Genomic DNA, 27,531 nt, shown 5'->3' with positions numbered 1-27,531 from the left:
ATTGGTTGCGTGTAAAAAGACGTACGAGATTATAATCTCACATTTCCAAAGAAAGAGAAGGGTGAGGGAAAAAGGCATTGAAGATCGTTGTCCCCATGGCCTTTACATTCTATCCTCATCCATTTCCTCATTCTTTTTTCCATAATCCACCCCTCTTTTCCTTTTATTTACATTTTCTGCCACTCTCTTTCATACATCAAATCCTTCCCATTAATTATTACATAAATCATAAATATTCTAAATTACTTTTTCATCCCTAGACTTAACTTGTAACGATTTAATTCCTATACTATTAAAGCGAGTAACAATGTTCTTGAATTTTAATAATTTAATTTATACACTTTACAATTTATAACGAATTAGTCATTATTGTGAAAAATATTCTTAAGATCAGTTCATTAAACATATGAACATTTTTTTATATAAACTATAAAGATTAAGTCGTTACATAATAAAAATTAATATTTAATTTTATAGGCTTTTTCATGTTATGGATTAAATTGTTACCGTTTTTAAAATCTATGTATTAAATTGTTACTTATTAGAGTTTAATGACTAAAATTGTTATAATTTTGAAGGTACATAGATTAAATGGTTACTAATTAAAGTTTAAAGACTAAAATTTTATTTTAATAAAATTTTTGGGACCAAAAGTGAGTTTTAATTAACCAATTATAAATATCTAGTATTAAATTTTCGTGACATGTAGATATTATCATCGTTTTTTTGGCAATCCACATGACATAAAAAGGTGGATTGATATTTTAATTATATCATAAAAAGGAAAAAGTACATTTTTGATCCCTAGGTTTTTTGGTGTAGTTTCTATTTGGTTCGTAGGTTTCAAAATGTTACATATTTAGTTTCTAAGTTTTGAGTTTCATTTCAATTTAGTCCTTAAGTTTCAAAATGTTACAATTTTACCTTTTAGATTTGAGTTTTGTATCAATTTGGTCCCTAAGTTTACAATTTAACATTTTTTATCTTTTTTTTATCAATTATTCACTTTCAATTACTGACATCAATGTCTCTTAATTTATTTAAAATAATTATAATTAATATTTTAAATTTAATTTTGAAAGTTACAAAAAATAGTGAAACTTAATTAATTATAACTATTTTAAGTTTATTAATATACATTAATAGTAAAACCAGAAAATAAGTATTTAGTGAAAAAATCGAGGTTAAAAGTGGAAATCACAAAATATGTGAATCAAATTGAAACAAAACTCAAATGTCAAAGGTAAAATTGTAACATTATGAAATCTAGTTTATGGACTAAATTGAAACCAAACTCAAAATTTAAGAACTAAATGTGTAACATTTTGAAACGTCCTAAGACTCAAATAGAAACTAAGCCCAAAATCTAAGGACAAAAGGGATATTTCTCTTAAAAAAAACAAAATTATGTAACATATAAACAATAAAATGTTAGCATAATATAAATAACAGACATACCAACATATTTTAAAAGCAAAATATGCTAATTCATTTATTAAAATTCTTTTAAATTATTTAATAATTTATCTAAAATATTCACATATTTTATAAATTTTCGTATAAACATTCATATAAAATTGAAACCTCAACATTCATGTACATAAAAAAAAATAAATGAAAAATATTAGAGAGAAATATCTTTGTATTTTATTAATTTTGTTATGCATTACTCACTATAAGTATGTACTTCTAGGAGTTAATAAAATGATTCAATCATCTTCTCCCATGTGTTATCTTCAATAGAAAATTAAGTAGTTAACTAATTTCATTGCCAAAAAGGACAACCTAAAATTTCAAATGTTCATGCATATGTTTCAACTTTCAAGTCAAACATTAGCAAAATTTAAGAAATTGTTTCGACGATTTCTAGGTTGCACTACCTCTAACATGGTGGAAGAAGAAAACCCTCTTAGCTTCTTGCATGTGTTTTACTCATTTCCAAGCATTTAATGTCGTTTATGAATACTTTAATTTTGAGTATCTTTAATATAATACTTTTAAGATTCATTTGGATTGACTTAAAAAAAAGGTTTTTCAAAAAATTCATTGTTATTTAAATATTTTTAATAAGAAAAATGATTAAAATACACTTGAAAAACTATTTTGAGTGGTTATCAAACACTTCAATTTCTTCCAAAATAACTCATTTTTTAAATTAAACACTTGACAATGTATTCTAAATTGTCGGTGACATTTCATTTTATATATCATTCAAAAGTAGAAGATTGATTATTTATATCATCTTTAAAAACATTTTATTATAGGTATATGACGTTATAATTAATTGTTATGTGTATTATAATTAAAAAAATCTAAAATTAATCCGGTTTAATTTTACTTATCAAAACTCGTTGATGTATTAAGATACATACAATACGTCAAAATAACATAAAAATATATATAAATATTTCTTTAATTAGTGAAGAGATACATTTTTCTCAATAAAATGTGTAAGGTAGAATTAACACGACTAGACTTAAAAAACAAGTTATATGTGAGCGGCCGAAAAGATGCATAGAGATTTACCAAGTTTTGTGCTTATCACATGTCCAACCAAATAGATGGTACCTTTTTATTGAAGTAGTAGCCTCAGTAGGACTTGCGATTTATCCGTTTTAAGATGGAAGATTATTTATGCCAACATAAACAGTGTAGATAAATATATAACAAATATGACATTGTTAACCTATATATGTATTTAAACTCCATATCACTAGCTATTTCCAACATAGTAGACATAATAAATAGAGCAATGATCATTCTCCCAAAATACGTATATTGTTCCTATTAGAACAATAAAGAGACCTTACACTCTTTATAAGATATATATCTGCACGTCCCGTTTCCAATTATAGTATCATAGCTCATAAAGTCCAAAAATGATGGAAAAAACAAAGCAATCTCACAATTTTTAAAAGGTATACATGAACCATTCATTTTATCGTAAGGTGCTTTTGAATTGAAATTTCATGTCTATCTAGTACTCGTTCAATATTGGCTCTGATGTGGCTCAAATATCGAGTAATGGATTGATATTGTTGAAGATTTTTTTTTTTTTGCTAGTAGGACTAGGGAGTGGCCTATAAGTCTTGATCATTTCTTGTGATGGAATTCATAGAGAAGGGGATTAGCTTTGAGTTAGGTTACCAACCACAAATGAACAACAACACCAAGTTTCTAGAATTAAAAGGAAAAAAGGAGTTTATGATAAGATGGAAAACAAAAAAGAAAAAGTTTATATATATATTAAAAAAGTGAAGGGGAGAGGCATCAATTAGGGAGACAAGGAGAAGATGAAAAGGGGAAAAAGAAAAAAAAGAAAAAAAAAAATAGAAATGAAAATGAAAGGGATAGTTTGGTAAAATGGCGTGGGATGCGCGTGGTCGAGCGGCCGCGTGCATTGTTTGTCGGCGCCCTTCCAACGAAAGTAATTAAATTAATTAATTAAAATGTGACTTGTTTGCCTCCAACCTAAATCCATTTTAATTCTTTTTTTTTTTATTTTGTTTATTATTATTATTATTTTTTAATTTTGGCTCTCATTTCACCAGCTACCTTCCCTTATCATCATCGCTTGCCAGCTCATTTTTTCCCTTTCAATATCCTATATTTTTCTTTTAAAAAAAACAATTAATATATAATACACACATTTGTACCTAAGTCATTTTAGTTGAATTAAATGAATCGAAATATTTATATGATATGGTAAAATTTATTGTTTATATGTTATATGCGATAGACTGATATTTGTATCAATCTGTGTCATGATAGATACATATAATAATCTATCGTGAGTATTTTACTATATTTGTAAATATTTTCAATAATTTTATCATTTAAAATAAATTTTTTATTTTTATTTTTTTAAAGAATTAATTTATGTAAATTAGAGAATTGATCCAAAATTTGGGAGTTTAAAAATATAAGGTAAGTTTTTTAGCTTTTAATTTTATCTTTTAAGTAGTTGAGTATTGGATAATGATACAATTTTTAAAATTTAGAAACTCAACATCTAAAAAAAATTATATCGTCTAGGCGTATCCTTCTCTTACTTCATTTATTGCAAAAAGGAAGAAAAAACGTGTTGTCTCAATTTGAAATCTAACATGGATTTGATTCACATTCATGTAATGGAGACTTTATAATAAATCTTTTGAACTTCTAAATTATTATTATTATTATTATTATTATTTAAAATTTAATCCATAAATTTGTATGTTTGTATCAAATAGAACACTAAACTTTATCAAGTGTACAAAAAGTCTATGAACTTTTAATTTTGTGTCTAATAGGTATTTGAACTTTAAAAATGTCAATTTAGTTTCTCAATTATTAATTTTGTGGCTAGTGGATTCTTTACATATTCAAACTAATTAAAAAATTACATTTTTTCCTTGATAATTTGTATATGAAAATATAAAAATATAAAAATTTTAATGCACAAATTTGCTACCTGTTTCGTTTTTTTAAATAGTCATCTCTATATCTAAATTGAGTTTAGTTCAACTATGTTTAATTAACATGTATTCTCTATCTCTAAAACTTAAAATAAAAAAGTTTTGAATAACGTGTTTTTGTCTTTAGAGTTTGATTAGAAATTGAAGTGTTTCTTATATCAAATATAAAATAATAAAAAAAAAATTGGAAGAAATCAAGCTCAATTTTTTAAAAATAAATTCGAAGTCCTTTTTATAGCCACCTTTTTTTAGTCCTTAAATTGTGTTTGTTTTTCATAAATTCCTCATCGTGATTTTCATGTCTTTAAATAAATATTTGAATTTTTATCCAAACTTCAAAGCAAAACATAAGTTCTTCAAAATACTTTTTTAGTTTTCAAAAATTGTCTTCAATTTTGAAAAACTCCTAAAAAGTAGACAAAGAAATAAAGCAATCGATGAGTAGAAGCAGTGTTATTTAAAAACTTAATTTTCATAAATAAAAATTTAAAAAACAAGTGCTTATTTTGGTTTTTAATTTGAGTTGACGTCGTCAACAAACGAATACTATTGACTATCAAATACACCCCGACTGTTAAGACAGCTGACAAGGACGTCAAATAGCGAGTCACCAATGGTGGACCCTGACGTGGTTTATGACATGGAGCTCCTCTTTTGGCTCATTCTCTCCCCAAATTTTTACTATCACTGGTTGACACATACTGTATTTGTAACAATATTATTCATTTGAAAGTGTATATATTACACCTCCATGCTGAGTGAATAATACAACAAAAAAATACTAAATAATTGATTAGAGTATTTTTCACCTTTGCAAACTCTAGCCAAGGACGTTCTTCTAGGCCTCCCCTAAACCAACTACTCAACCAAGTTTCGTCCATTAAAATGGATCGATCTAACTTCCTGCTATGACAAAACCTAGCTTGGCCAATTTTGTAGAGCTATCGCCTTGAAGGCTACCTGATAAGTGAAAAGGTGTGCCCTAATCGATTCATCAGTGGATCGACTGAAGCAAACAAAGAAATCGCTACTGAAGGGGAAGGAACTAGCACATATTCGACAACCATTGAGGAACATTTGACTATAAATCCTAAGTATGAGACATGAGTAACTATTGATCAGCTACTCCTTGACTGGCTTTACAACTCAATATCACTTTAAATCGTCACCCAAGTAATGGATTATTAGTCCTCGAAAGGCCTCTGGGATACTATTCAGGAGCTTTTTGGTGTCCAATCCAAGGTTGAAATGGATTACTTGAAACGTATTTTTCAACAAACAAAAAAATGATCTCTCAAAATGGAAGAATACTTGACAACCATGGAGAAATACGCTAACAGTTTTACTCTTGTCGGTAGTCTAATTTCAAATGATGATCTAATCTCTCAAGTTCTTTCAGGTCTTGATGAAGAGTACAAATCAATGGTGGTTGTAGTTCAAGGAAAGTGAGGAATAACCTAGATTGATCTACAATCAAATTTCCTCTTTTATGAGAAACATCTAGAGTATCAGACAACCATGAAATTGGGTATAAGCTCTCTGATCTTATCCTCTTCTTGTACTAATCAGTCTCCCTTTGTTAATGAAACTCAGACGAAACGATCATCTAGTCAAAATTATCCCTCTAGCCCCAATCGAAATCAACAAATAGGGTTTCCTCCTAACTATCGTGGTCATGTAAGAGGTTGTGGGTGTAGTGGATATTCGAATCGCCCGGTTTTCCAAGTTTGCACCAAGGTGGGACATACAACAGATGTGTGCTATATGCGTTTTCTCAAGAACTTTAATAATCCAAATCAAACTCATCTGCATGAATCCTTTGGCCCTCCACCATGGTTATAGCAATCAGGCATTTTGTCTGCCCCAAAACCCATTTACGACCAACTCTATGATGGCAACTCTCGAAATAGTGACTGATCCTTCATGGTATGTCGAAAGCGGAGCCTCAAACCATGTGACATCCAACCCATCCTACCTCAATCAGAAGATCGACTATACAGGTACTAATCAGGTCATTGTAGCAAATGGATCTTCATTATATATATATCTCATGTTGGAAACACTGTTTCAACCTCTCCATCAGGCTCTCTAAGCTGAATAATGTGTCATGTGTTCCTTGCATTGCTAAAATTTTCATTACATTAATCACATTGTTGTTGAATTTCACTTTGATTCTTATATGATTAAGGACAAAGCTTCGGAGGAGGTGTTGGTGACAAGCATGCTTAAAGATGGTTTATATTAGCTGATCGCCCCTGGACAGAATATAAATAAGTATAAGGTGTTTACTACTGTGAGATCTGAAGTTTCAAGGGTCGTCTCCTTAAATTTTCCTTACTGTTTGTTCATTGATGAGTTGTGTAGTTCTTTGGTTAATACAAATGTAATTGTGACCAAGTCAGTTTTGCACAAAAGACTTGGTCATCCTTCCTCCCAAACATTAGACAAGATCATCAAAAGTTATAATTTGAAAGTTTCATCTAATGATAGTGTTTCTTTTTGTAAAACATGTTAGTTTGGAAAAATTCATGCATTCCCCTTTCCTAACTTTGTTTCTTGTGTCTTTTAGTCGTTTGATTTGGTTCATACAGATGTTTGGAGGGCAACCCCAATTTTGCCTGCTCGTGAATTTCGCTTTTATGTATTTTTTGTTGATGATTTTACTCGGTTCACTTGGTTATATCCTCTCCGACAGAAGAGTGAGACCGTTCACGCTTTTAAATATTTTTGTATCATGATTTCTAATTAGTTTGCACTATTACTAAAATGTTATAACTTGACGAGGGAGATGAATATAAACCAATATTATCTATTTGCAGTCAGCTCGGTATTCAAACTCGTATTTTTTTGCCCTTACACATCTGCCCAAAATGGTCGTACTGAACAAAAGCACCGTCATGTGGTTGAAATTGGTCTCACTCTTCTTGCTCAGGCTGCAATGCCCCTCAAATTCTGGTGGTATGCTTTTCAAACTACTACTCCTCTTATTAATGGTTTACCTTCTTCATCTTTACATGGTTCCACACCAATTAAATTGCTATATTACCGACCTATGGACATCTCCTCACTAAGGATTTATGGGTGTGCGTGTTACCCAAACTTAAGGCTGTATCAGAAGAACAAATTTGATTTTTATACAGAAAAATGTGTACATATTATTGGTTGACACGTATTGTATTTGTAACAATATTATTCATTTGAAAGTGTATATATTACACCTATGTGCTGGGTGAATAATACAACAGAAATTACCAAATAATTTATTAGAGTATTTTCACCTTTCTTCACTTTTCTTCTTCTTCACTCTCAATACAAATCTCAATCTTCACCACACATTTAATAGTAAAACTCAATTTTGATAAACATTTCTATTTTATGAATTTATTAAAATAAAATAAAAAATATGGATTCGCAATAGATTCAAACTTTTTTTTTTTTTTTGGGATAAGCATGTTGAATTCATTAATTTAAAATACAAAATATATTCCACTTAATCAATTATTATCCATTAAATTTCTCTCTTAAAAACAAATTCTTTCATCAAGAAGTCTATAAATTTATGAACAACACTACTTGATCAATACATAAATGACAAAATAAAAAATTGTAAATCCATTAAAAAAAGAAGCCTTACGAACATTGAAAAATAAATAACATATTAAATCAAACGTATCTAAATGTATAATGATAATTATTATTAAAAAAATGTGGTTGAAAGATAAAGATAGAGATTAATAAATAAATTAGAAGAAAAAAAAAAAGAAGGTAGAATTAAAGAAGAGTCTTGGTCAATGTAAAGGGAGGATTAAGATTAGGTGAGGTCTTTGTTTGAAAGTTTGAATAAAATAGTTTCCATATTATTTTCTTGGGAAACAAACAGGGGTCAAGCATTTGAAGGATAGGATCAGAGAAATTTTAAAAAAAATCCTAGGAGAAAGATAATATTGTTTATTTTAAATTAATTAATTAGTTTTCCTTTTTTAAAAAAACTTTGATTAATTTAAAAAATGGGAAAAAGGGGAAATTCAAACTTTATTGGAAAAATTAAAAGGGACTCATTTCGGTCATTGATTTCCCCTTTTCCCCGGCATCTTCGTTCACAATGTGAACGCATTTTCACACGATTTTTGACTTTTTTTTTAATAAATAATAATAATAATGTTTCTTCTTTAGATTTGCCGAATGGATTCATCATTCATGTTACATTAAATCTCGAATATTGTTTTAGTTGCAATAAATTAATTTTTTCTTTTTTTTTAAAAAAAAACAATTTTTTAGTTCTTGTATTTTAAAGAAATAAAAAATAAACTAATATTTTTTTTAAGTATATGAATTAAAACGGAACAAATTTCAAATTACATAAACTAAATTGATATTTTAATTTTTTTACAAAATTAATTATATTTTTTTAGGTCTTATATTCCCATATTAACTAATGTATGAATTCATATACGGAGATTAAGTAAATTTTAGTCAGAAATTTACATACATTGTATTTCGATTAAAAAAAAAACATGTCGTATGTTTAATGTTAATATTTGTAGATTAAAGAGTTAAATATCCAGCTTTTAAATGTGGTAATTTCTTTTTTAAAAAAAAAACTTATTACTTAAAGAATATTTGTTTTAAATGACAAAACTATTAAAAATATTATCAAATATAATAAAATGTCAATCTATTCATCAATAAATAGTGATAGATATTGATAAACATCTATAAATGTCTAACATCTATTGATGCAAGTGATAGACATTAATAGATAAGTTATATTTATAAATACGTTTACTTATTTTCTTATATTAGAAAACAACCTTTAAATTAATGTAGAAAAGCGAATTTATTTATTTTCTTATTCGATCTCAGAGTATACTTAATTTGAAGTAAAATTCGGTTCAATTAATTTTAATTAATAATAGAAAAATACAGTTGGTGCGTCCCTTCTATTATGTTATGCTAATTAATAATTATTGCTTGAGTGTCGTAAAAATGTTTCGAACGGGATATTCATTTTTTAATGTAAAACATTATTATTTGTAAAATATTTATATCTTAAAATCTCGTAGAACTTAATTGATTTCACATAATTTCCACGCTTTAGATCTTGATTATTGCACGAGCAAAATAATAATAACAAGGAATGCATAAATAAATAAAGATTAAAATGTTATTTTATTTCCGAGATTTATTCAATTTTAGTTTATTTTACTTTTAATAAATCTTAAATTTAGTTTTTCCTCTCGATTTAGTGTTGCTTTTTTTAAAAAATTGTTATCCACTCACTTTTTTACTAAAAAATTTGAAAACATATTCAAATATAGTATTTACTTATTATTATTATTAACCAATTTCGAGAAAAAATTAATTTCAATTTACTAAAATTTGTTCAAATATGTACATCAATAAAAATTGTTATTCAGTAGCGGTATGTATTTAAAATATATATATATGGTGACTAGAAAAGTTCAATAAACTCAATTTAAAAATTATTTAGGTCAAATTGATTGTAAATTCATGTGATTTTACCTCGATTTAATAAATTTAAATCCATTGAATATTTAAGAAAACAAGTTTAAACGCAAACTTTATATACATATATAGTATTCTCCAAAATATATATATAATAAAGTTTATAACCCCAATTTATTCACGTTTTTTCTTGTGAGACATTATTTTTCTATGAAAAATACATAAAATAAGACATGACATTAAATTACTCAAGTACTTAAAAATTTATAGCATACCCTTTCACTGTGAATCTTCTTAATGTTGATTTGGTGGCAATTTTATCATTAAAAAATAAAATGTTTTACCTTGGTTTACGTGATTATTCATCATAGAATTTATTTATTTAAAGAAATTATCATCTAAATAATAATAATTTAAATATTTTTAGACAATCAATACAATTTTAGAATATAGTTTTTTCACAGTGACTTTATTATTTAAGTCAACATGTTGATTTTTAAAGTTACAAAGACCTAAACCAAACTCACCAACTTGTTGCCCCCTTGATTTGGACAAACATATTTTTCTTCATCTTGATAGAAACAATCCTAATCCAATCTCCCAACCCACTTAGTTTTTTTAGGTATTTTTTCTCTTAAATATAAATTGTCATCTGTGTTGGATAAATATCCATCTAAATATTTGGATTGTACTGCCAAGTAATTAGTAATCATAGATTTAAAAACAAAACAAAATAAAATAGTCACAATTTTTAAAAAATATAAGGACCAAAATGTAATTTTAAATTTACATTATGAGAGTACGATGATAAAATGAAAATAAATAAAATCTTATATGGATTATCCCTTTTAGGAGCCTAAAAGAAAAAATGTTAAATTTTCAAAAAAAAAAAAAAAAAAAAGTTTTTTCTTTTTTTATCAATCTTTTGTTTATGTCATCATATAGCGAAATTACTAACACATGTTGTGGCTCTTGATGCTTGCTTCTCATTACTTACTATTGCTTATTTCAATACTCAATTCATTAACAAGACATTTGCGTTTGTTTCCGCTCTCGCTCTCGTTACATGTTCTCAATATTTACTATTTTAAATTTGAACAAACACACAAGTCTCATTTATTCTTTATTTAAACTTTATTTATCACATAGCAAGAATCACAAATCAGCAACAAAAGCGAGAGTAAGTGTCCAATCATCGAGGTTGATAGTGAGAACGAGTATCTAGATGAATGAGAGTGAGCTGCAAGAACTGAGTATTGAACATCAAGGACTATCATGCGTGTTTTGAAGAATTATTATAATGATTTTACCGTATGATAACACAGGCAAAAGATGAAAAAAAAAACTCTTAATTTTCTAAAACTTGAATATTCTCCAAAAACGAAAAACAAAAAATTTAAAATATAAAATTGTATTTTAAGGGTTAATGGTTGGATCTCTTAATGGGGTATTAAAGTAATAAATAGAAAAAGGACAAAATAGTAATTAAAATTGAAAATAAGGTTATATGATCGAACAATAAATAACGAAAGGGGGGAGTCCATAACGTACGACCAAGCCCTGGTTGCAATCCAACTGTCCCTTCCGCTTCATCTTCTTCTTCCTTCCGTTTCTCTCTCTCCTTTTTGACTTTGTGGGTCTCATTCTTAATCCTTTAAACCCACCTTCCTTCGTCGAACAAACAAACACATTTTGACAAAAATCCCTTAAAAAAAAAAACTTTGCCCCATTTTTCTAATTAAATTCCCTTTTATCCATTTCCCATTTCCATTTAATCCAACCCCCCCCTTTTTTTTTCTTACCCACAAAATCTCTCTCAAATCTTCTCCTACTTTCCAACCTAACCCTCTCATGAATTTCACTTTCCAAACTCGCCTTCCTCCTTATTCCTTCCTTCTCTGTAATGCCGCCTCTTTTGGGTCTCTTTGCCTTCCCAGAAAGACCACCAAATTAGATTCAAGTTTGTGTTCTTCCATTCCCTTTATTAACTCGAGTTACGAATACCCTTTTCCCTTTTCTTTTCTGGGTCTTAACTTGTTTTCTACGTTTTCGTTTTCTCTTCAGGATAATCAGAGCATTCCCAGATGAACCAAAACAGAGTTGATTTGATTTGATTTGAGGATAATCTCATTTCAGGTAGCTTTGTTTGTTTGTTTGTTCTGTTTTGTTATCTCTTTCCATTTTTTTTTGAAGTGTTTTGGGTTTTTTTTAGCTTGCTGAAGGGCTGTGCCTGTGGATTTCTCTTTTTTCTTCTCTGTTGTTATTTTCTAAGGAAACAAACAGATGGGTTGGGTTGGGTTGGGTTGGGTTGGGTCGGGTCGAGAATGAATGATCTGGAAATCCAAGAACAAGATTTGTTTATTGTTTAAGATAAAAAGTGAGGGAAAAAAAGTGAATTGCAATTATTATACACTTTTGTTGAGTGAAGATTTCAGTAACTTAAAGATAAGGATAAGTGCATAACCATTTGACATTTGTCCTTATCTTGTGTTTGAATTTTAAATTCATCTTGTCGGTATAGATTTATAAAAAGTTGATCAGATAACGACCATTTTTTTTTTTTTTTTATATATATTTTTATTTCTTTTCCTTTTCTCTGGATCTTCTTGCATTCCAATTGGCTCTTTTGAAGATTGAATCCTACTGAGTTTTAAATTAGTCCTTCATATATCAAGGGGATTACCATTAATATCTTCTGTTTAGTTGAGTTGTTTAGAGTAAATATATTGTATTGGAAGCCAACGCTTGTTGTTGTTAAGTTGTTGATATCTTGTTTCAACAATTGATTAAAAACTTGAATGAGAGACATTGTATAGACTAATCTTTAAAGTTGCCTGGCTGTGGTTATGAGTAGTTATAGAAGACTTGTTTGTAATAATCATAGTTATAAGAGAAACATAGAGGATTGAGTTTTTCCTACATTTTGATTTTCATTCAGGCTTTTGGTTCTGTTCTTCTGTTGTACAGTGGGAAAGGAGTAATTTGTTCCATTATTCTGTGTTTGTACCATTGATCGATAATCGAAAAGTAGGAACTATCTGATTGTTTACTGTCATGTTGTCAAGTTCTTGCTTGAGTTTGTTAGAGTTATCATCTACGGATATGTTGGATTTTCCTCCTACACCTAGAACGGTTCCACGGGTGATGACTGCTTCAGGAATATTTTCAGATAAGGATAGAGATTCGGAAGTTTCCTCGTCTAAATGTCGAGGGAGAAAAATTATAGTGGCAAATTTTCTCCCTCTTCATGCTAAGAAGGATCCTGATTCAGGAAAATGGAACTTCAGTTTTGATGAGGATTCACTTTTGCTTCAGTTAAAGGATGGCTTCTCACCTGATGTAGATGTTATATATGTTGGATCGTTAAAGGTCGATGTCGATATCCGGGAACAAGATGAGGTTTCTCAGAAACTACTGGAGGAATTCAACTGCGCACCGACTTTCATTCCTTCATACCTTCAGAAACAGTTCTATCATGGATTCTGCAAGCAACATTTGTGGCCACTTTTTCATTACATGATGCCAATTTCCCCTTATCATGGATCTCGCTTTGATCGACATCTTTGGCAAGCGTATCTTTCAGCCAACAAAAGGTTTGCAGATAAAGTAATGGAGGTAATCAATCTGGAAGAAGATTATGTATGGATTCATGATTACCACCTTATGGTTCTCCCTACTTTTTTGCGAAAACGCTACAGTCGAATTAAGCTCGGATTCTTCCTTCATAGTCTGTTTCCCTCATCGGAAATCTATCGAACCCTCCCTGTTAGAGATGAGATTTTGAGAGCATTACTTAATGCAGACCTTATCGGTTTCCATACGTTCGATTATGCTCGCCACTTTCTGTCTTGTTGTAGTAGACTGCTTGGTTTGGAGTATGAATCTAAACGCGGATATCTCACGCTCGAGTATTTTGGCCGTACAATATACATCAAGATTTTGCCTGTTGGAATTCATATGGGTCGACTTGAATCTGCACTAAGTCAATCACAGACTTCAATCAAGGTCAAGGAAATCAAAGAAAATCTCAAAGGAAAGAAACTTATTCTTGGTGTTGATGACATGGACATATTTAAAGGTATTGGTCTGAAGTTATTAGCCATGGAACAACTCTTGAACCAGCATCCAGATTTAAGGGGAAATGTTGTTCTCGTGCAAATTCTAAATCCGGCACGGAGCAATGGGAATGATGTCCAGGAAGCGAAACGGGAAACTTATGAGATAACCAAAAGGATTAACAAGGTTTTCAGTTGTCCGGGATATGAACCTGTAATCTTGATTGATCATCCTATTCCTCCTCACGAGAAGATTGCATATTATGTATTAGCAGAGTGCTGCATTGTAAATGCTCTAAGGGATGGTATGAACTTAATTCCATATGAGTACATTGTTTGTCGACAGGGAACTTCAAAAATGGATGAAGTCTTGGAAGTCTCCCCGAATTCACCTCATACCAGCACGATTGTTGTATCGGAATTTATAGGTTGTTCACCATCTTTAAGTGGTGCAGTCAGGGTAAACCCCTGGGATTTTGATGCTGTAGCTGATGCACTTTATGCAGCTGTCACCATGCCTGCTTTAGAGAAACAACTGAGGCACGAAAAGCATTACCGATACGTTAGCTCTCACGATGTTGCTTACTGGGCTCGCAGTTTCTTGCAAGATTTGGAACGAGCATGCCGAGAACACTACAGTAAACGTTGCTGGGGCATTGGTTTTGGTTTAGGTTTCAGAATTTTGTCACTTTCTCCAAGTTTCAGGAAGCTTTCCATTGAACACATTGGCTCTGCATATAGGAGCGCCTCTAGGAGGGCAATATTTTTGGATTATGACGGGACTGTGGTTTCTGAAACTTCCTTGGTTAAATCTCCATCACCTGAAGTCATTTCTATCATCAACAACCTCTGCATGGATTCAAAAAACACCGTGTTTATAGTTAGTGGCAGGGGGAAAGATTCTCTCGGTTCATGGTTCAACTCGTGTAAGAATCTAGGTATTGCAGCTGAACATGGATATTACTTGAGGTATCAAACTTAAAATTACCAATTACTTTCCTAGATATATAATCCATATGATATTGTCAAATCAAATAGGTTCTATTCTCATGCATTCTTTATTGATTTGTAGGTGGAATAAGGATTCTGATTGGGAAGTTAGTCCATTAGCTGAAAACTTTTGTTGGAAAAGGATTGCAGAACCAGTGATGAAACTCTATACTGAGGCAACCGATGGCTCATACATAGAGACCAAGGACAGTGCGTTGGTATGGCACCATCAATACGCTGACCCTTATTTTGGTTCATGTCAGGCCATGGAGCTTCTGGACCACCTTGAAAATGTCCTTGCAAATGAACCTGTAGTCGTTAAAAGAGGCCAGCAAATCGTCGAAGTAAAACCACAGGTATTTACTGCTTCTGCTCACTTCTTTGGCTTTTTTCATTTTGATTCTTGTGGAAGCCGATCAATGGTCATACTATGTTATTGTTTGCAGGGTGTGACTAAAGGATTAGTTGCTGAAAGAGTCCTTTCTACCATGATCAACTCTAATAAAGCACCTGACTTTGTCTTGTGCATTGGAGATGATCGATCTGACGAAGACATGTTTGAGAGCATATCTAGCAGAAGCTATAGCTCATCGCTTGCTAGCCCCCCAAAGATATTTGCCTGTACTGTGGGGCAAAAGCCTAGCAAAGCCAAATACTATTTAGACGATACCACCGATGTTTTGACCTTGCTTCAAAGCCTGGCCACCACTTCTACCCGTAAACCAAGGCCGTGTTTTGAAACTCGTGTTTTGTTCGAGGATGATGTTTGATGCAGAAGATCTGATCTGTCATTGCACTTGCATTGAGCAAGTGTTTTCATGATGGGAATGATTGTTTCAATTGATTCCGTTATTCCATCCTTCACTTCAAAAGATTAGACCAGAGAACGAACCTTTACCGAGTCGGGATTGTCTCGATTACCCGATTCTTTCCCACAGTCACTGTTGCCAATGGATTGAATTCAGGAAGATAATTGCTTGACTAGAGTAAGTTGGTTTGGTGGTGTAAATAACTCCTTTCACGACACTCGTTCTTCGCTTCTCCCGGATTCGAGAGTAGCAGAACAAGATCCATTGGAACCTAGGAATGGTATAAAGTTGTTTTTTCTTTTTTCTTTTTGTTCTTGTTTCTAGTTTCTTTTTTTCTCTCTTTTTTTTTGACAGATATAGTGAACAGGTTTTAGATACAAATTACAATTAGACACATAGGTTTGTACAATTGAACTCGTTTAGTTCTTACAGGATAACCATTCTTTTTACACAGGTGTTCATGTTCTTACAAATGCTTTCTTTAGTTCTATTAAGGATTCATTATTCTTGAAGGATTACCATTCTTTCTATTTTCAATTCAAAGTTTAGACCAAAAAATTCCCAGTTACCTTTATGAAAGCAACACTATATAAGAAATTCTTGTTCATTTTTGTTCAATGGCGTTTGCTTTTCCCTCTCCATTGATTTCTTCACGATTGCACTATGATCCTTAGCAATAAACGCTCAAGGAATTCCTTTGCCGCCAGTCGAAACCCTTGGAAATCGAATTCAGTTAGTTCATCTCTTCCTCTCTGTATCTCATTTTCCATTGATTTAGCTGTGTCTCCGTGTTCTTGATGACAGTAGTAGTTTTTAGGGAAAATCATTCTAGGGCTCTTGTTTTCTGTTTTCGCTTCTCCGAGAGAATAACAGAGCATCAATATCTGCACTCACCTGCCATTGATGAACAACAAGATGGCTTTTGTATCCGAGGTATGAACATCGTTGTTTGATTGGATTTGTTAACCAGATTGAAGAATTTTGATTCCTCATTTTGTTTGAAGCATTGCTTGGTTGTTCAATCTCATCGTTGCATTTCTGATCGCCCTGTTTTTTGTTGAAAATATGAATCGATGCCAGATTCGATGAAAGCACAACTCTAAAAAGCATCCACAAACTCATCATTGTGTATGAATTGTTTCGTTGAATAAGTATGAACATCTACTAAAGCAGAAAATATATAATACTACTGTAGTATGAAAATTTCATCCAATGTTCATCATAAAGTTAAGCTTTAGAAATTTTCTTTCGCTACAGCTACATTTGGATGTTTCATTGTTTGATCGTTGTCGGAAGCCACATCAAAGCAAATCAAATAGGGAGATAGAATTTTATTTTTCTTTGAAGCTCAAATATGAGAAGTGTCTTTGAAGATAAGATAAGATATTTTTGGTTCATAAAAGTAGTTGTGGGAGTGAGATTCACATTCCTAACAACCACCAATTTGCTTCATAATTCAAGTGCATTATTGTCTTTGTGATCATCATTATATGATGGAAATGAACAAAATTAAAAATAATAAATGTGTTTGAATTATAATAAGAATGTAATGATTTGTTAGTTGAAGGTGTTTTCCTTATTGTTGTTTGCTTCAAAACTTCAACCCAACACAAGGCCTGCCTATGGATCTTCCAAAGTTGGTGATACTTTGAGTAAGTTTCTCACCTTTGTTTTGTTTTCTTTATCTTTTTTTTTTTTTTTTTTCTTATTACAAAATTTATCACTACTTTGAAGGTTCATTTAGAAGTTTCTAAAAATAAAATTTCAATCACTTCTAGAATTTAAATAGAGAAAATTCAAGATGCGTTACGTTAAATTACTTTTTAAAGTTCAAAGATTTATACATCATCACGACATCAAGAGTTTGAGAATTGGTTAAATTCAAGTTACGAAACTTATTATACTTGAATTGGATTTTATAAAGTTATTAGATATTGTTTTAAAATTTTGTCTTCGAAATAAAAGATTGAAAGTTTATGACTTTAATGAATGACTATTTTGAAACTTCTAGGACAAAACTTGTAATTTACTTCAATTACTTTTTTGGATTTGTTTGCACATAATCCGTTAGTTCCAAAAATAAATCGTGAGGTTACTCATTCCAATTGGTTTTTTTTTTTCTTTTCGAAATTCTTTTAAAACTCGTTTTTGAAGTTTGGTTTGATAATTTTTTTTTTTTGTTTTAGGTTTTTGAAATCTATAATTATTTTCTCACAATTATTTTTGTAATGTCTTTCACATCGAAAACATCTGAATTCTTAGTTAAATATTAAAGCGAGAGAAGTTTTTTTAAAATTTTAAAAAATTATATATATATAATATAATATAATTTTCAAACTTTGACCTGAAGGAGATATTTTTAAAACGTAGATAACATTTAGTTATGAAATGAATAAATAGAAATAGCATTTATAAATTTATTTTTAAAAATAGAAAAAAAATCAAATAATTATAAAATGAGAAGATTTACTATTTGGCTTTGTACCTTTAAACTTTTGAAAAATATCAATGAAATTTCTACTCCAATCATCTTGACTCAACTTGTTTTTATGACATTTTTCTGAAAAGAAGTAAAGATGACACAACATTTCTTTTTGAAAGGATACCTCAGCATTTTAAATGTGTTAAATACATTTGATTATCATTTTTATCTTTAAGATGCCAAAGTGAAAGTTTATTCTTGAAAATATTTTAAAAATAAAGCATTCAAGTTTATATTTTAAAATATAAGTTCAACGTATAATCCATAATTTCATAATGTAAACAAAAACAAATTCATTTATATATCAATTTGAACCATGAACTAATAATTGTGCCTATTTAAATCTTAAACTTTTGTAAGTATATCGATTTATACCTTCAATTATATTTTATTTCAAAAGCTTTGTGTAAAAATTGTAATTGTATCAATTAAGTTTTTTTTTTTTAAATGTATCAATTAAACACATAAACTTTCATTAATGAATCATACTCTTATTCATACTTTCTTTTGATAAGTATTCATGCATCTACTCTAATCGTCCATTTCGTAAAATCGATATTTGAAGAGGTCTATACATTTAAAGATATAATACAAAGATGATTTTTAAAGTAATCATAACGATTAGTCTAAATTGTTTAACTTATAAAAATTTAAAAATTTAATTGACTCAAATTATAAATTTCATATGATATTGGAAAGTGTAAATTGTATACTTATAAAATTCAAGATTTAAATGGATATAATTCTTAAAGTTTAAGGATATAAATGGATATTTTCTTCTAATTATACAAAATGTTTGAAAATCAAGAGAGAAATATACAATAGCACAAAACGTCTTGTCGCTCAAAATAATTAATACAAGCTACCGCCTACAAAGAACGACATGTCGGCATTTAAAATCTCAATTTCAACGTACGGAAATTGGATTTGATCAAGAGTCAATCAACGCTTTGGATTTAAAAAATGGGACCCATTTTAATTTAGTGATTGGTTACAGCGAATCACAGGTCCCACCTTTATTCTACTTCCGGAACACCGGATCATAATCCCCCCCGCTTCCCTCCAAACAACAGCTCGAACGTCTTACGTCAGTTGATAAACTCGAATGACCGGTAACTCCCGGTGGGATTTGGATCGATTATCGCTTCAAATTCGTTTTGGCAACCGGAAGTAGCCGGTCACACAGGTCAGAGCTGGTTTCAGTTTCATTTTGCTTTATGGTTTATATAAACTGCTGATAAAAACTCATCGTGAAGTCCGACAATGGCGTTTACTGATGTAGAAGAAGAGTCTCCTTGCGAAGCCGATAAATCCAATTCTTTGTTGCCGACCGCCAGGTGCGGTTGTTTCCGGTTATCGTGCTTTGGATCTCGCCGTGTAGCCACCGTCGGACCATCGTGGTGGGAGCGGCTTAGGGCATCGCAAGTTCATAGCGAGGGGCGCTGGTGGGCTCGAGGCGTTAGGGTTCTTTTGAAGCTCCGAGAATGGTCGGAGATCGTTGCTGGACCGAGATGGAAGACTTTCATTCGTCGATTTAATCGGAATCGGAGTGGTGGAGGTGGAGGTGGTGTTAGGGCTGGGAAATTTCAATACGATCCTTTGAGTTATGCTATGAATTTCGATGAAGGTTCGAGGCAGATTGGGGAATTGGACGATGATATCGACGATTTCAATGGTTATCGGAACTTCTCTGCTCGTTACGCTTCGATTCCGGCGCCATTGAAGACTGGAGGAACCATAATCAAGGATGTTTCTTCCGTCGCGTAAAGGTGCGCTGTGTCTACTAAAATTCGCCGTTGTTTTGTGCTGTTATTGTCCACACATTGGGATGGCTGACATCACCGCCGCCGCCGTCACCTCGTCCGTTAGATTTTTCCCCTTTTCTTTTTTCAAGTCAAAAGTAAATACATGTTTGAGTTCATTTTGGATTTTCCGTTCTCCTTCTTCCTAATGGGATCAGTGGCACATCAAGATCAATGTACAATACGATTAGAGTGTTTTTTTCTTTAAAAAAATATTCTTTTATATTAAATTATATCCTGATAGAGTTTAATAATATTGATTAGGGGACTTCCCTGTTTAAAGTGGGGTAATAAAAAACCATATAATGTTTGTATATAGATTATCTTTATATGAATTGAGAAGTGGTCTATGATATATATATTTTTTCTTTCTTTTCACTGTTCTGCAATGAGATTGGGTTTTTGTGGAAGGCACAATACGAGAAAGTTACTTTAAATATAGCCTGTGTCCTTTCAGTCTTTTCCATGGGAAGGGAATGGGGGACAAAAGAAGCCATGAGTGGATCTCCGTTCAATCAATGGTCACTCATCTAAAATTTAATACCTCATGAGTAAATGTTAAAGGGTCAAACACACTAAACAATCACAAATATATATGTGTATATATATGAAAAACCTAACAATTGCTGTTGGATTCAAGATATTTTTAAACCTTCACATAAAGAAACTTGAAAATGGCTAGTTGTACTATGGATTATGATTGTGTTAGTCAGAGTTAAAACAGGTAAAGGAATTAATGACATGTTTGGCCAACAACAAACAGCAAAATAGCTAAAGCTAGCAGTTCTTTTATGCTTGATGTCTTTTGGAGTTCATTGCCTTTATGTTGAGCAAAACATCAGATACAGTCCATGGGAAGCTAAAGTAGAACATGTCTTCTTTGAAGTAGGAAGGGTGATAAGTTACATGATACCATGCAGAAGCCATCATCTTGTGTTCGTGTGGGGCACAGCTATTCTCAAACCATTCTTTGACTTCCTTGCGGAGGTTCTTCATCGAAAGCAAAATCCGATCCTTCATATCGCCGTACTTGCGATTGTCACGTTGCAGATAAGATGCTCGACTTCGAAGATCGCCCATTAATATCTCGTCTTCATACTCTGCTCCGTAGTAGTTCATCAAAATGCTCATTTTTTCAATGTACAGATCTTTGTAACTTTCAGCCATTTCAAGGAAAGCTTCGAAGCCGTCTACTTCGAGATCATGATCATAAACAGCTCTAGCAGCCTCCTCTGACCATACTAATCTTGACCTTTCTTGCTCAATTGACTTAACGGCAGCCCTGTAGAGTTTACCTAATACATTATTGGATATGTACATTGGTTTATCAAATCTCTCCATGAAATCTGGAAACTCCCTTGGTTTTAAAACTCGAGGCATCTCTGCTGGGGCTCCAGTTTTTGCAAAATCGACTGCCATGGAATGCAGCGCTGCAAGCTCTAAGCATTTCGAGCTTAGGGCTTTTTTCGGTTCACGGTCAGCATGAACTAAATGTGCAGTAGAAATGGCACCTAATGTGTCATTGATCATATAATCAACAAAGAACTTCTGAATTTCCTGCAAATTTCAATGATCGAATGAACCGGGAAGATAAATGTTAATCGCATTTTTTCAAGTTTCAAAGGGTATACTTTGAACATTTGATAGTTAAACATACCTCTAGTGTTACATCGTGATCCATTATACGTGGTCTCCGTCCTGTATAGTCCATAGGTGCTTCAGTTCTGGGAGGAATCAGATTCTCATCCCAACTTATGAAATATAAATCTCCATCAAGATCACCGCCTGAACATTCATTTGTATGTGGCCTGCAACAAACTTGGGTATTGAATAAAATTCCAGTCTTGGCTAATGCTTTAGCTTTAAGACTTCCACTGGTTTCTAAAATATCGAAACTATTTGAAAAACAATCAGTTATGATCCTATCGAGTAGGACATACATTTAGGATTCGTTTGGATTAAAATAAGTGAAAAAATCCAAACATACTTTAAACTTTAAAGAAGGATTAAACATTTTGAACACTTGCACCAAGCTGGTCATTCACTTAGAGAAGTAACTATTAACTACGAGAAACAAAAATGCATATGAGCACATGATCCGAAGGATTAAACACGACACAACTTTTTTTTAGAACATAAAAAGTGGGGCATAGGGATTTGAACCTTTGATCTGAAAGGGATGGCATTAAGATGGGTCATTATTAAAGAAAAGGAGTTTGCAAGTTATACTAATCAACTGCCCACATATCATTCTATACTTATAGAAGACAATATCTATAGAGATAGTCCACAAAATGAACTAGACAACAACTTCGGTCTACAGAAGCATACCTTTCTCCTTTCTGAGGAAATATAAGACAGTCCACCAATCCCTTCTCCTCTAGTTCTACATGGAAAATAGCTTCAAGAACCCTTACATCTCCTGGATGAAGACATGGATTTTTTGTAACAACTACCTTCCCGAGCAGTATCGATTTTGTCTCGTCTATCTTATGGAAGTATTTCTGATTCCTGTCCTGAAGCTCTGATTTTGTTAAGGTTATGCAGGCATACACTTGGCCATAATTTAAAATCCCAGTTTCATCCAAGCAGCCAAGGAGGATCCTGCCCTTTGGAACAAATATTCTACATCTGCTTCTTAAATCAGAAAACAGGTTCCAGTAGTGTGCTTGAATCATCATAGAGAGATAAGGTTCGATATTTGGCTCGTAACCGTGGTTTAACATCTGCACCAGAATGTTATTAGAATCAGCCCCGTGCAAATTTTCCAAGACGTTCAAAGCAACGACTTTATCAGTCAGCATTCTCCCTAGAAGATGTAGTTGTTCTTGCTGCAATGCCTCAAAGCTTTCGTCCTGCACTCCCAAAGTTGACAAAAGAGTAACGATCTCTCGATTTAAATAGCAGGGCATGGAATCGCTCCACTTGGTAACATTGAGCATCTTGTTTTTTGATTCAAACTTAAGCATGCTATCACGCAAAGATAGTTTACGGAAGGAATTACGATCAACAGCAATGACACCTTTGTATCCACCATATCGAATTTGAAATGCTGAAGGAATGTGATTCACTCCACACTTATCAGCTACTTGCCTTGCGAATGAAAGTGAAATCTTTCCGATACCATCCGAGAAGCAGTAGTCAATACCGTCAGAATTCACTTCAATATCAGGTATAATCTCAACATCTTGTGTAGGAACAACAAGAGTTTGAGTGGAAGAACTGAACAATTGACCCATCCTAGCTGCACATTTGGAGATACTACGAATCTTTTCAAAGCAGCCCATCCACTGTCTAATTTCTTCTGCTTTCAAATTGTTACTGGAAGCAAACATCCAAACAGAATTTGATCGGAGTTGACTAGCTGAGAAGGCCAAGAACTCAAACCTTTTGGCTCCAATAACAATTCCATCTCGAAGAATATTCATTATTCGATGATAGATTTCGGTTCTATAGGGTTTTGAGAGTATGCCTCGCTGTATGCTCGTGGTAACGGCACCTGCAGGAAGCTTACTCCAATCCTCTTCAACAAAAGTAACCCTCATAAAATCTGAAGCATATGATGCAAAGTTTTTTACGACATAATTTGAAGTTTCAAGCTCAGGTCCCAAACAATAAATTCTTGATGGGGTGACAAGGACTCTATAACAATTCATCACGTTATTCGACAACCTCTTTTGAGATGATAAAGAAAGATTTTTGCAGTTCCTTTTCAGAACATGTAATTGGGTCTTTAGAAACGACAAGGGATCATAACAAATGAACTTCAGCTGGTGTAATCTTTGAAGTACATTCAAAGCAGTATCAACATCTAAAGTGCTAAGAAAGTTAATCAGATCATCATTGGCTGCAGCAAGGCTAATTTTCTGCATATGAACTAAAGAATTGAGCTGATATTGAACCTCATATACTAGATTAGAACCTAATCCAAATTTTATCAGAGGAACAATCTCTGAGCTAGTGCCAAATTCCTCACCATCCTCTAAAACAATATCTTTCTGAGTTTCTCTGTAAAATGGAAAACTCAGAAAGATATTTGAAGCCAGCAAATCTTCTTCAACTTCCCAACAAAAGGAAGTTGACTGACCAACTGACCTCATAGCAGAAAACTCTGTTGTCCGAACCCAAAGATAGTCGTAATCTTCTCTGCAAAGACGGTAGCGAGTACTACTGAATCTGGACGCCATATTTGATCCAGAAATCTTTTTATATATTCTTGGCGCATATTTGAGCTGCAAGAGAAGACAACAATTAGATTCAGCATAAGATATTTTCTGACAATATCTGAGCTAGCAAGTTTAGAACGATAAGCTTTCATTCAAAAGTTTCTTTCATTCCTCACTTATTTCTCTCTTCTCCTTCATTCAATAGACAAAATCCCTTTTGATGGAACAATAAAACACAAGCACATAAATCTAATCATCACCATAGGCATTGTCGAAATTTACCTCATGGAGAAGTGCATTCAATTTTCAACTAAGGTGAGAATTCGAGGGAAAGAATACAAGGGAATACAAAAGAATCCAGCCCACCGAAAAACCCTCACTAGAGAGGATTTTTAACCAAGTAAGAAGTTGCCTGACGGAGAAACATGGAATCTCACAAGGACCAAACCTTGCTAGACTTCCTATCCACACCCCGAAACACTCTATCGATGAAACTATAAAAAAAAAAGAACACACAAATCAAATAATCAGCTTAGGCATGGTCGAAAATTACCTTTAGGAGAAGTGCATTCAATTTCTCATGTCCCAAACAAAACCCAGTAGTTTCAAGAATTTCCTCAAACATAACTTCAAGCTTATAACACTCCTTTTCATGCCATATCCAGAATTCAACCCTCCTCCTCTCCGGCATAATCCAAGCTTTCACACCATCCCAAGACTCCAAAACACACATTCGATCCTCTTTCAGCATAAAACCCACATGCAAAACCCCATTCTCAGCCCTGTTTCTGGCGTGTACTGGTCTCACAACAATGTCATCGTTGATCTCGGAGAATCTAAGGTTGTGGGAGTTGAAGACGAGGTTGTTCTGGACAGAGAGGGATTGAGCTTTGGATTTGGTCTCGAGCGTGGTGAACTGTACGCGACCAGAACCCCGCGATTTCCAGTTCTTCCGCTCGGTGAAGATTTCGATGGCGAAGATGGAGTCGGGGCCTAATTTGGAGCTGAGAAAGGTCCAAAGGTCTTGAGCTATAGCGGATTCCGGAACGTTTGAGACCTTTAAAGTGGATCTCTCCGGCTGAGCCATTGCAGGAAGATGCTCCCGCCGGTGGACCTTCAATAAAATTACCGGCGAATCGTAGATAGTGAAATGAAGGGATGAAGGAAGGAACGTCGGAGTCGGGGGAGTGTCAGTCAATGGGCTGAACTTTGCTTTCTTCCCTCTTCAAGTTTTCTTTTATATTTTTCCTTTTCCATTGTGGGCTTATATTTAAATTAATTAAATGAGCAAATTACAAAACTAACGCATAAAATATGAATAGTTGCAATAATATCCTCGAACTTTTATTATAAAAATTGAGTTCCAAATTTTTACAAGTGTTAAAATTAGACTCTCAACTTACATAATTATAGAAATTATAAAGATGGTATAAATTTGAAAGTTCAATTTTAACACATGTAGAAATTTTCATAGTTAAATGACCTAAAAACTAGAAAGTTTGAGGGTATAATTATTTGGTTTTTCATGTCCCTTAATTAAATTATAAATTTAGTTTTGAACTTAATTAATTATTTGGTTTTTCAATGTGCCTTAATTAAATTATAAATTTAGTCTTTCTATGTCGAGATTTTTGTCATCTTTTTTTTTTTCCAAACAATTCTTGAACTTTTAAATGTCTATGATTCTATTAGGTATACAAGTCAAATTTATATTTAATAAATCAAAGATTTTAAAAAATTAGAATTTTCTAAGAAAATTATCTTTTTTTTAAAAAAAACCAAATTGACAAAAATCCTAAAACTTAGAGATTAAATTTATAATTTAACTATTTCAATTTCTTATCTTATATTTGGCTTAAGTTCTATTTTGATTATTTAAACTTTTTAAAATATTTTGATGTTGATTTCTTAGAAAACTATTGTTTTTGTTAATGCTTCGTCCATTTCATGTTAGGAAGCACAATTTCCTATAAGATTAGAAGTTTGTACAACAATTACAAGAGTGGAGATTAAACATTCAACCTCGAGGAAGGAAAGCCTTGTACAGCAATTACAACGGTGGAGATCAAACATTTGATCTCAAGAGAAGAAAGTCATGTCAATTATCATTTAGCTACTCACTTGAGCTATAAACGTTTAATTAAGTGAACCTGCTTATACTTTTAATTTATGTATACTTAAAAAAATTTCTAACTTTTGTTTACTTATGAGTTGTTGTAGAAGGAATTGAAAATAGGACTTTCTTAAGGAAAATTTTGTAAAATAACCCAAAAAGCAACATCTTTTTTATGGATGACCTCTTTCTAAAAACTTTTATATGGTCGACCTTTTTCACATGTGAAATACCAAATATACCCTTACTTTTTAAAACCAAACAAGCGCCTATTCCATATTCATTTACAAGCCAGCTATTAGCATTCGAGTACTCCTCTCAGTTTTCTCTCAACGTTTCTCTTCGTCTTCGACGTCGTTTGCTACTCGTCGGTCGTATCAACTCATTTTCGCTTTCGTTTGAACTTCTTCTACACCGTTCCAGTAACCTGAAAGGTACGATACTCTCGTCTGTCGTTGTTTGAAATCGTTCAGTACATAGGTTTGATTGGGGTTTAAGGTTCGTTAGTACATGGATATAGATCACATAACTGAGTATAACTGATCGTATAACTCTATATAACCAATTATATTGCTCTATATAATTGATCACATGGTTTTATATAACCGATCGTATAATTTTATATGACCATTCGAATGACTATATAATTGATCGTATAGCTCTATATAACCGATCACTTGACTTTAAATAATCGATCGTATAGCTTTTAATATTAGATCGCATAGATTCACATACTAGGTCACACAAATTTATATAAAAGGTCATATAGTATATGCTAAACGATCGTATAGATTTATAGACCCCATCGTATAGGTTTATCTACACGATCATGTAGTAAACTCTAAATGATCATGTAGTAAACTCTATACGATCGTTTAGCCTTTGCTATATGAGTGTTTAGCTTTTGCTATATGGTCATTTAGCCTTTCATACTCAAACTCATATATTATAATACCTAATCATATATGTTTTCTATATTGTAGATGAGACACTCAATCCCAATTGAGAAATATTTTCCTGCTATCATAACTTGCTTGGCCCATATTGGTAAGACGAATGCATTGTTAAGAAGAAACTAACAAATACACATATGAACATGTTCTAGAAAACATGTTTTGGTCCACCATTGGATGTCGACCTTGTATTCATTGGTCAGCTTGTGCATCATTTTCTTCTAAGGGAGGTCACCGA

At 32.1% G+C, this 27,531-nt stretch overlaps 3 protein-coding genes across 8 annotated transcripts; 2 read left to right on the top strand and 1 right to left on the bottom strand.

Annotated features, from left to right (window-relative positions):
• The first annotated feature begins 11,533 nt into the window (after positions 1-11,533).
• Positions 11,534-20,377, top strand: LOC120071011 (putative alpha,alpha-trehalose-phosphate synthase [UDP-forming] 10). Of its 6 annotated transcripts, none has more exons than XR_016527926.1 (8): positions 11,534-11,883; positions 11,988-12,059; positions 12,862-14,947; positions 15,051-15,324; positions 15,415-16,710; positions 17,345-17,429; positions 19,267-19,445; positions 19,542-20,377. XR_016527926.1 is itself a non-coding variant. In XM_039022995.2 (5 exons), exons 3-5 carry the CDS (start codon positions 13,026-13,028, stop codon positions 15,736-15,738), a joined length of 2,520 nt encoding a protein of 839 aa, XP_038878923.1. In that variant the 5' UTR covers positions 11,534-11,883; positions 11,988-12,059; positions 12,989-13,025; the 3' UTR covers positions 15,739-16,226. The 6 variants fall into 6 exon arrangements, 2 of the variants coding, with proteins under 2 accessions (XP_038878923.1, XP_038878922.1); XR_016527924.1 differs by having other exon boundaries at positions 19,257-19,445; XR_016527925.1 differs by having other exon boundaries at positions 17,339-17,429.
• On the top strand, positions 19,480-20,377 carry LOC150037635 (uncharacterized). Its single transcript, XM_090311296.1, has one exon. It carries the CDS (start codon positions 19,523-19,525, stop codon positions 20,024-20,026), a length of 504 nt encoding a protein of 167 aa, XP_090167422.1. The 5' UTR covers positions 19,480-19,522; the 3' UTR covers positions 20,027-20,377.
• A 442-nt stretch (positions 20,378-20,819) lies between these two features.
• Positions 20,820-25,478, bottom strand: LOC120071010 (RNA-dependent RNA polymerase 2). The gene is made up of 4 exons (XM_039022992.2): positions 24,781-25,478; positions 22,393-24,293; positions 21,719-21,869; positions 20,820-21,618 (listed from the first exon to the last, which is right to left on the bottom strand). Exons 1-4 carry the CDS (start codon positions 25,312-25,314, stop codon positions 20,851-20,853), a joined length of 3,354 nt encoding a protein of 1,117 aa, XP_038878920.1. The 5' UTR covers positions 25,315-25,478; the 3' UTR covers positions 20,820-20,850.
• Between the last annotated feature and the right edge of the window lie 2,053 nt (positions 25,479-27,531).

The sequence above is a fragment of the Benincasa hispida genome, chromosome 2 (assembly GCF_027475165.1).
Source record: "Benincasa hispida cultivar pf3 chromosome 2, pf3_genome.v1.1, whole genome shotgun sequence".
NCBI lineage: Eukaryota > Viridiplantae > Streptophyta > Magnoliopsida > Cucurbitales > Cucurbitaceae > Benincasa > Benincasa hispida.
Note: the sequence above shows the minus strand (reverse complement) of the source record. Positions and strands in the feature narration are given on the sequence as shown.

Coding starts and splice junctions, on each gene's coding strand:
- LOC120071011 (XM_039022994.2), top strand. CDS start 12,978: ATGTTGTCAAGTTCTTGCTTGAGTTTGTTAGAGTTATCATCTACGGAT. Junction 14,948..15,050: donor GAACATGGATATTACTTGAG/GTATCAAACTTA, acceptor ATTGATTTGTAG/GTGGAATAAGGATTCTGATT. Junction 15,325..15,414: donor TCGTCGAAGTAAAACCACAG/GTATTTACTGCT, acceptor TATTGTTTGCAG/GGTGTGACTAAAGGATTAGT.
- LOC150037635 (XM_090311296.1), top strand. CDS start 19,523: ATGGCGTTTACTGATGTAGAAGAAGAGTCTCCTTGCGAAGCCGATAAA.
- LOC120071010 (XM_039022992.2), bottom strand. CDS start 25,314: ATGGCTCAGCCGGAGAGATCCACTTTAAAGGTCTCAAACGTTCCGGAA. Junction 24,294..24,780: donor TGAATGCACTTCTCCTAAAG/GTAATTTTCGAC, acceptor CTTCTCTTGCAG/CTCAAATATGCGCCAAGAAT. Junction 21,870..22,392: donor TTTCCTCAGAAAGGAGAAAG/GTATGCTTCTGT, acceptor AGTTTGTTGCAG/GCCACATACAAATGAATGTT.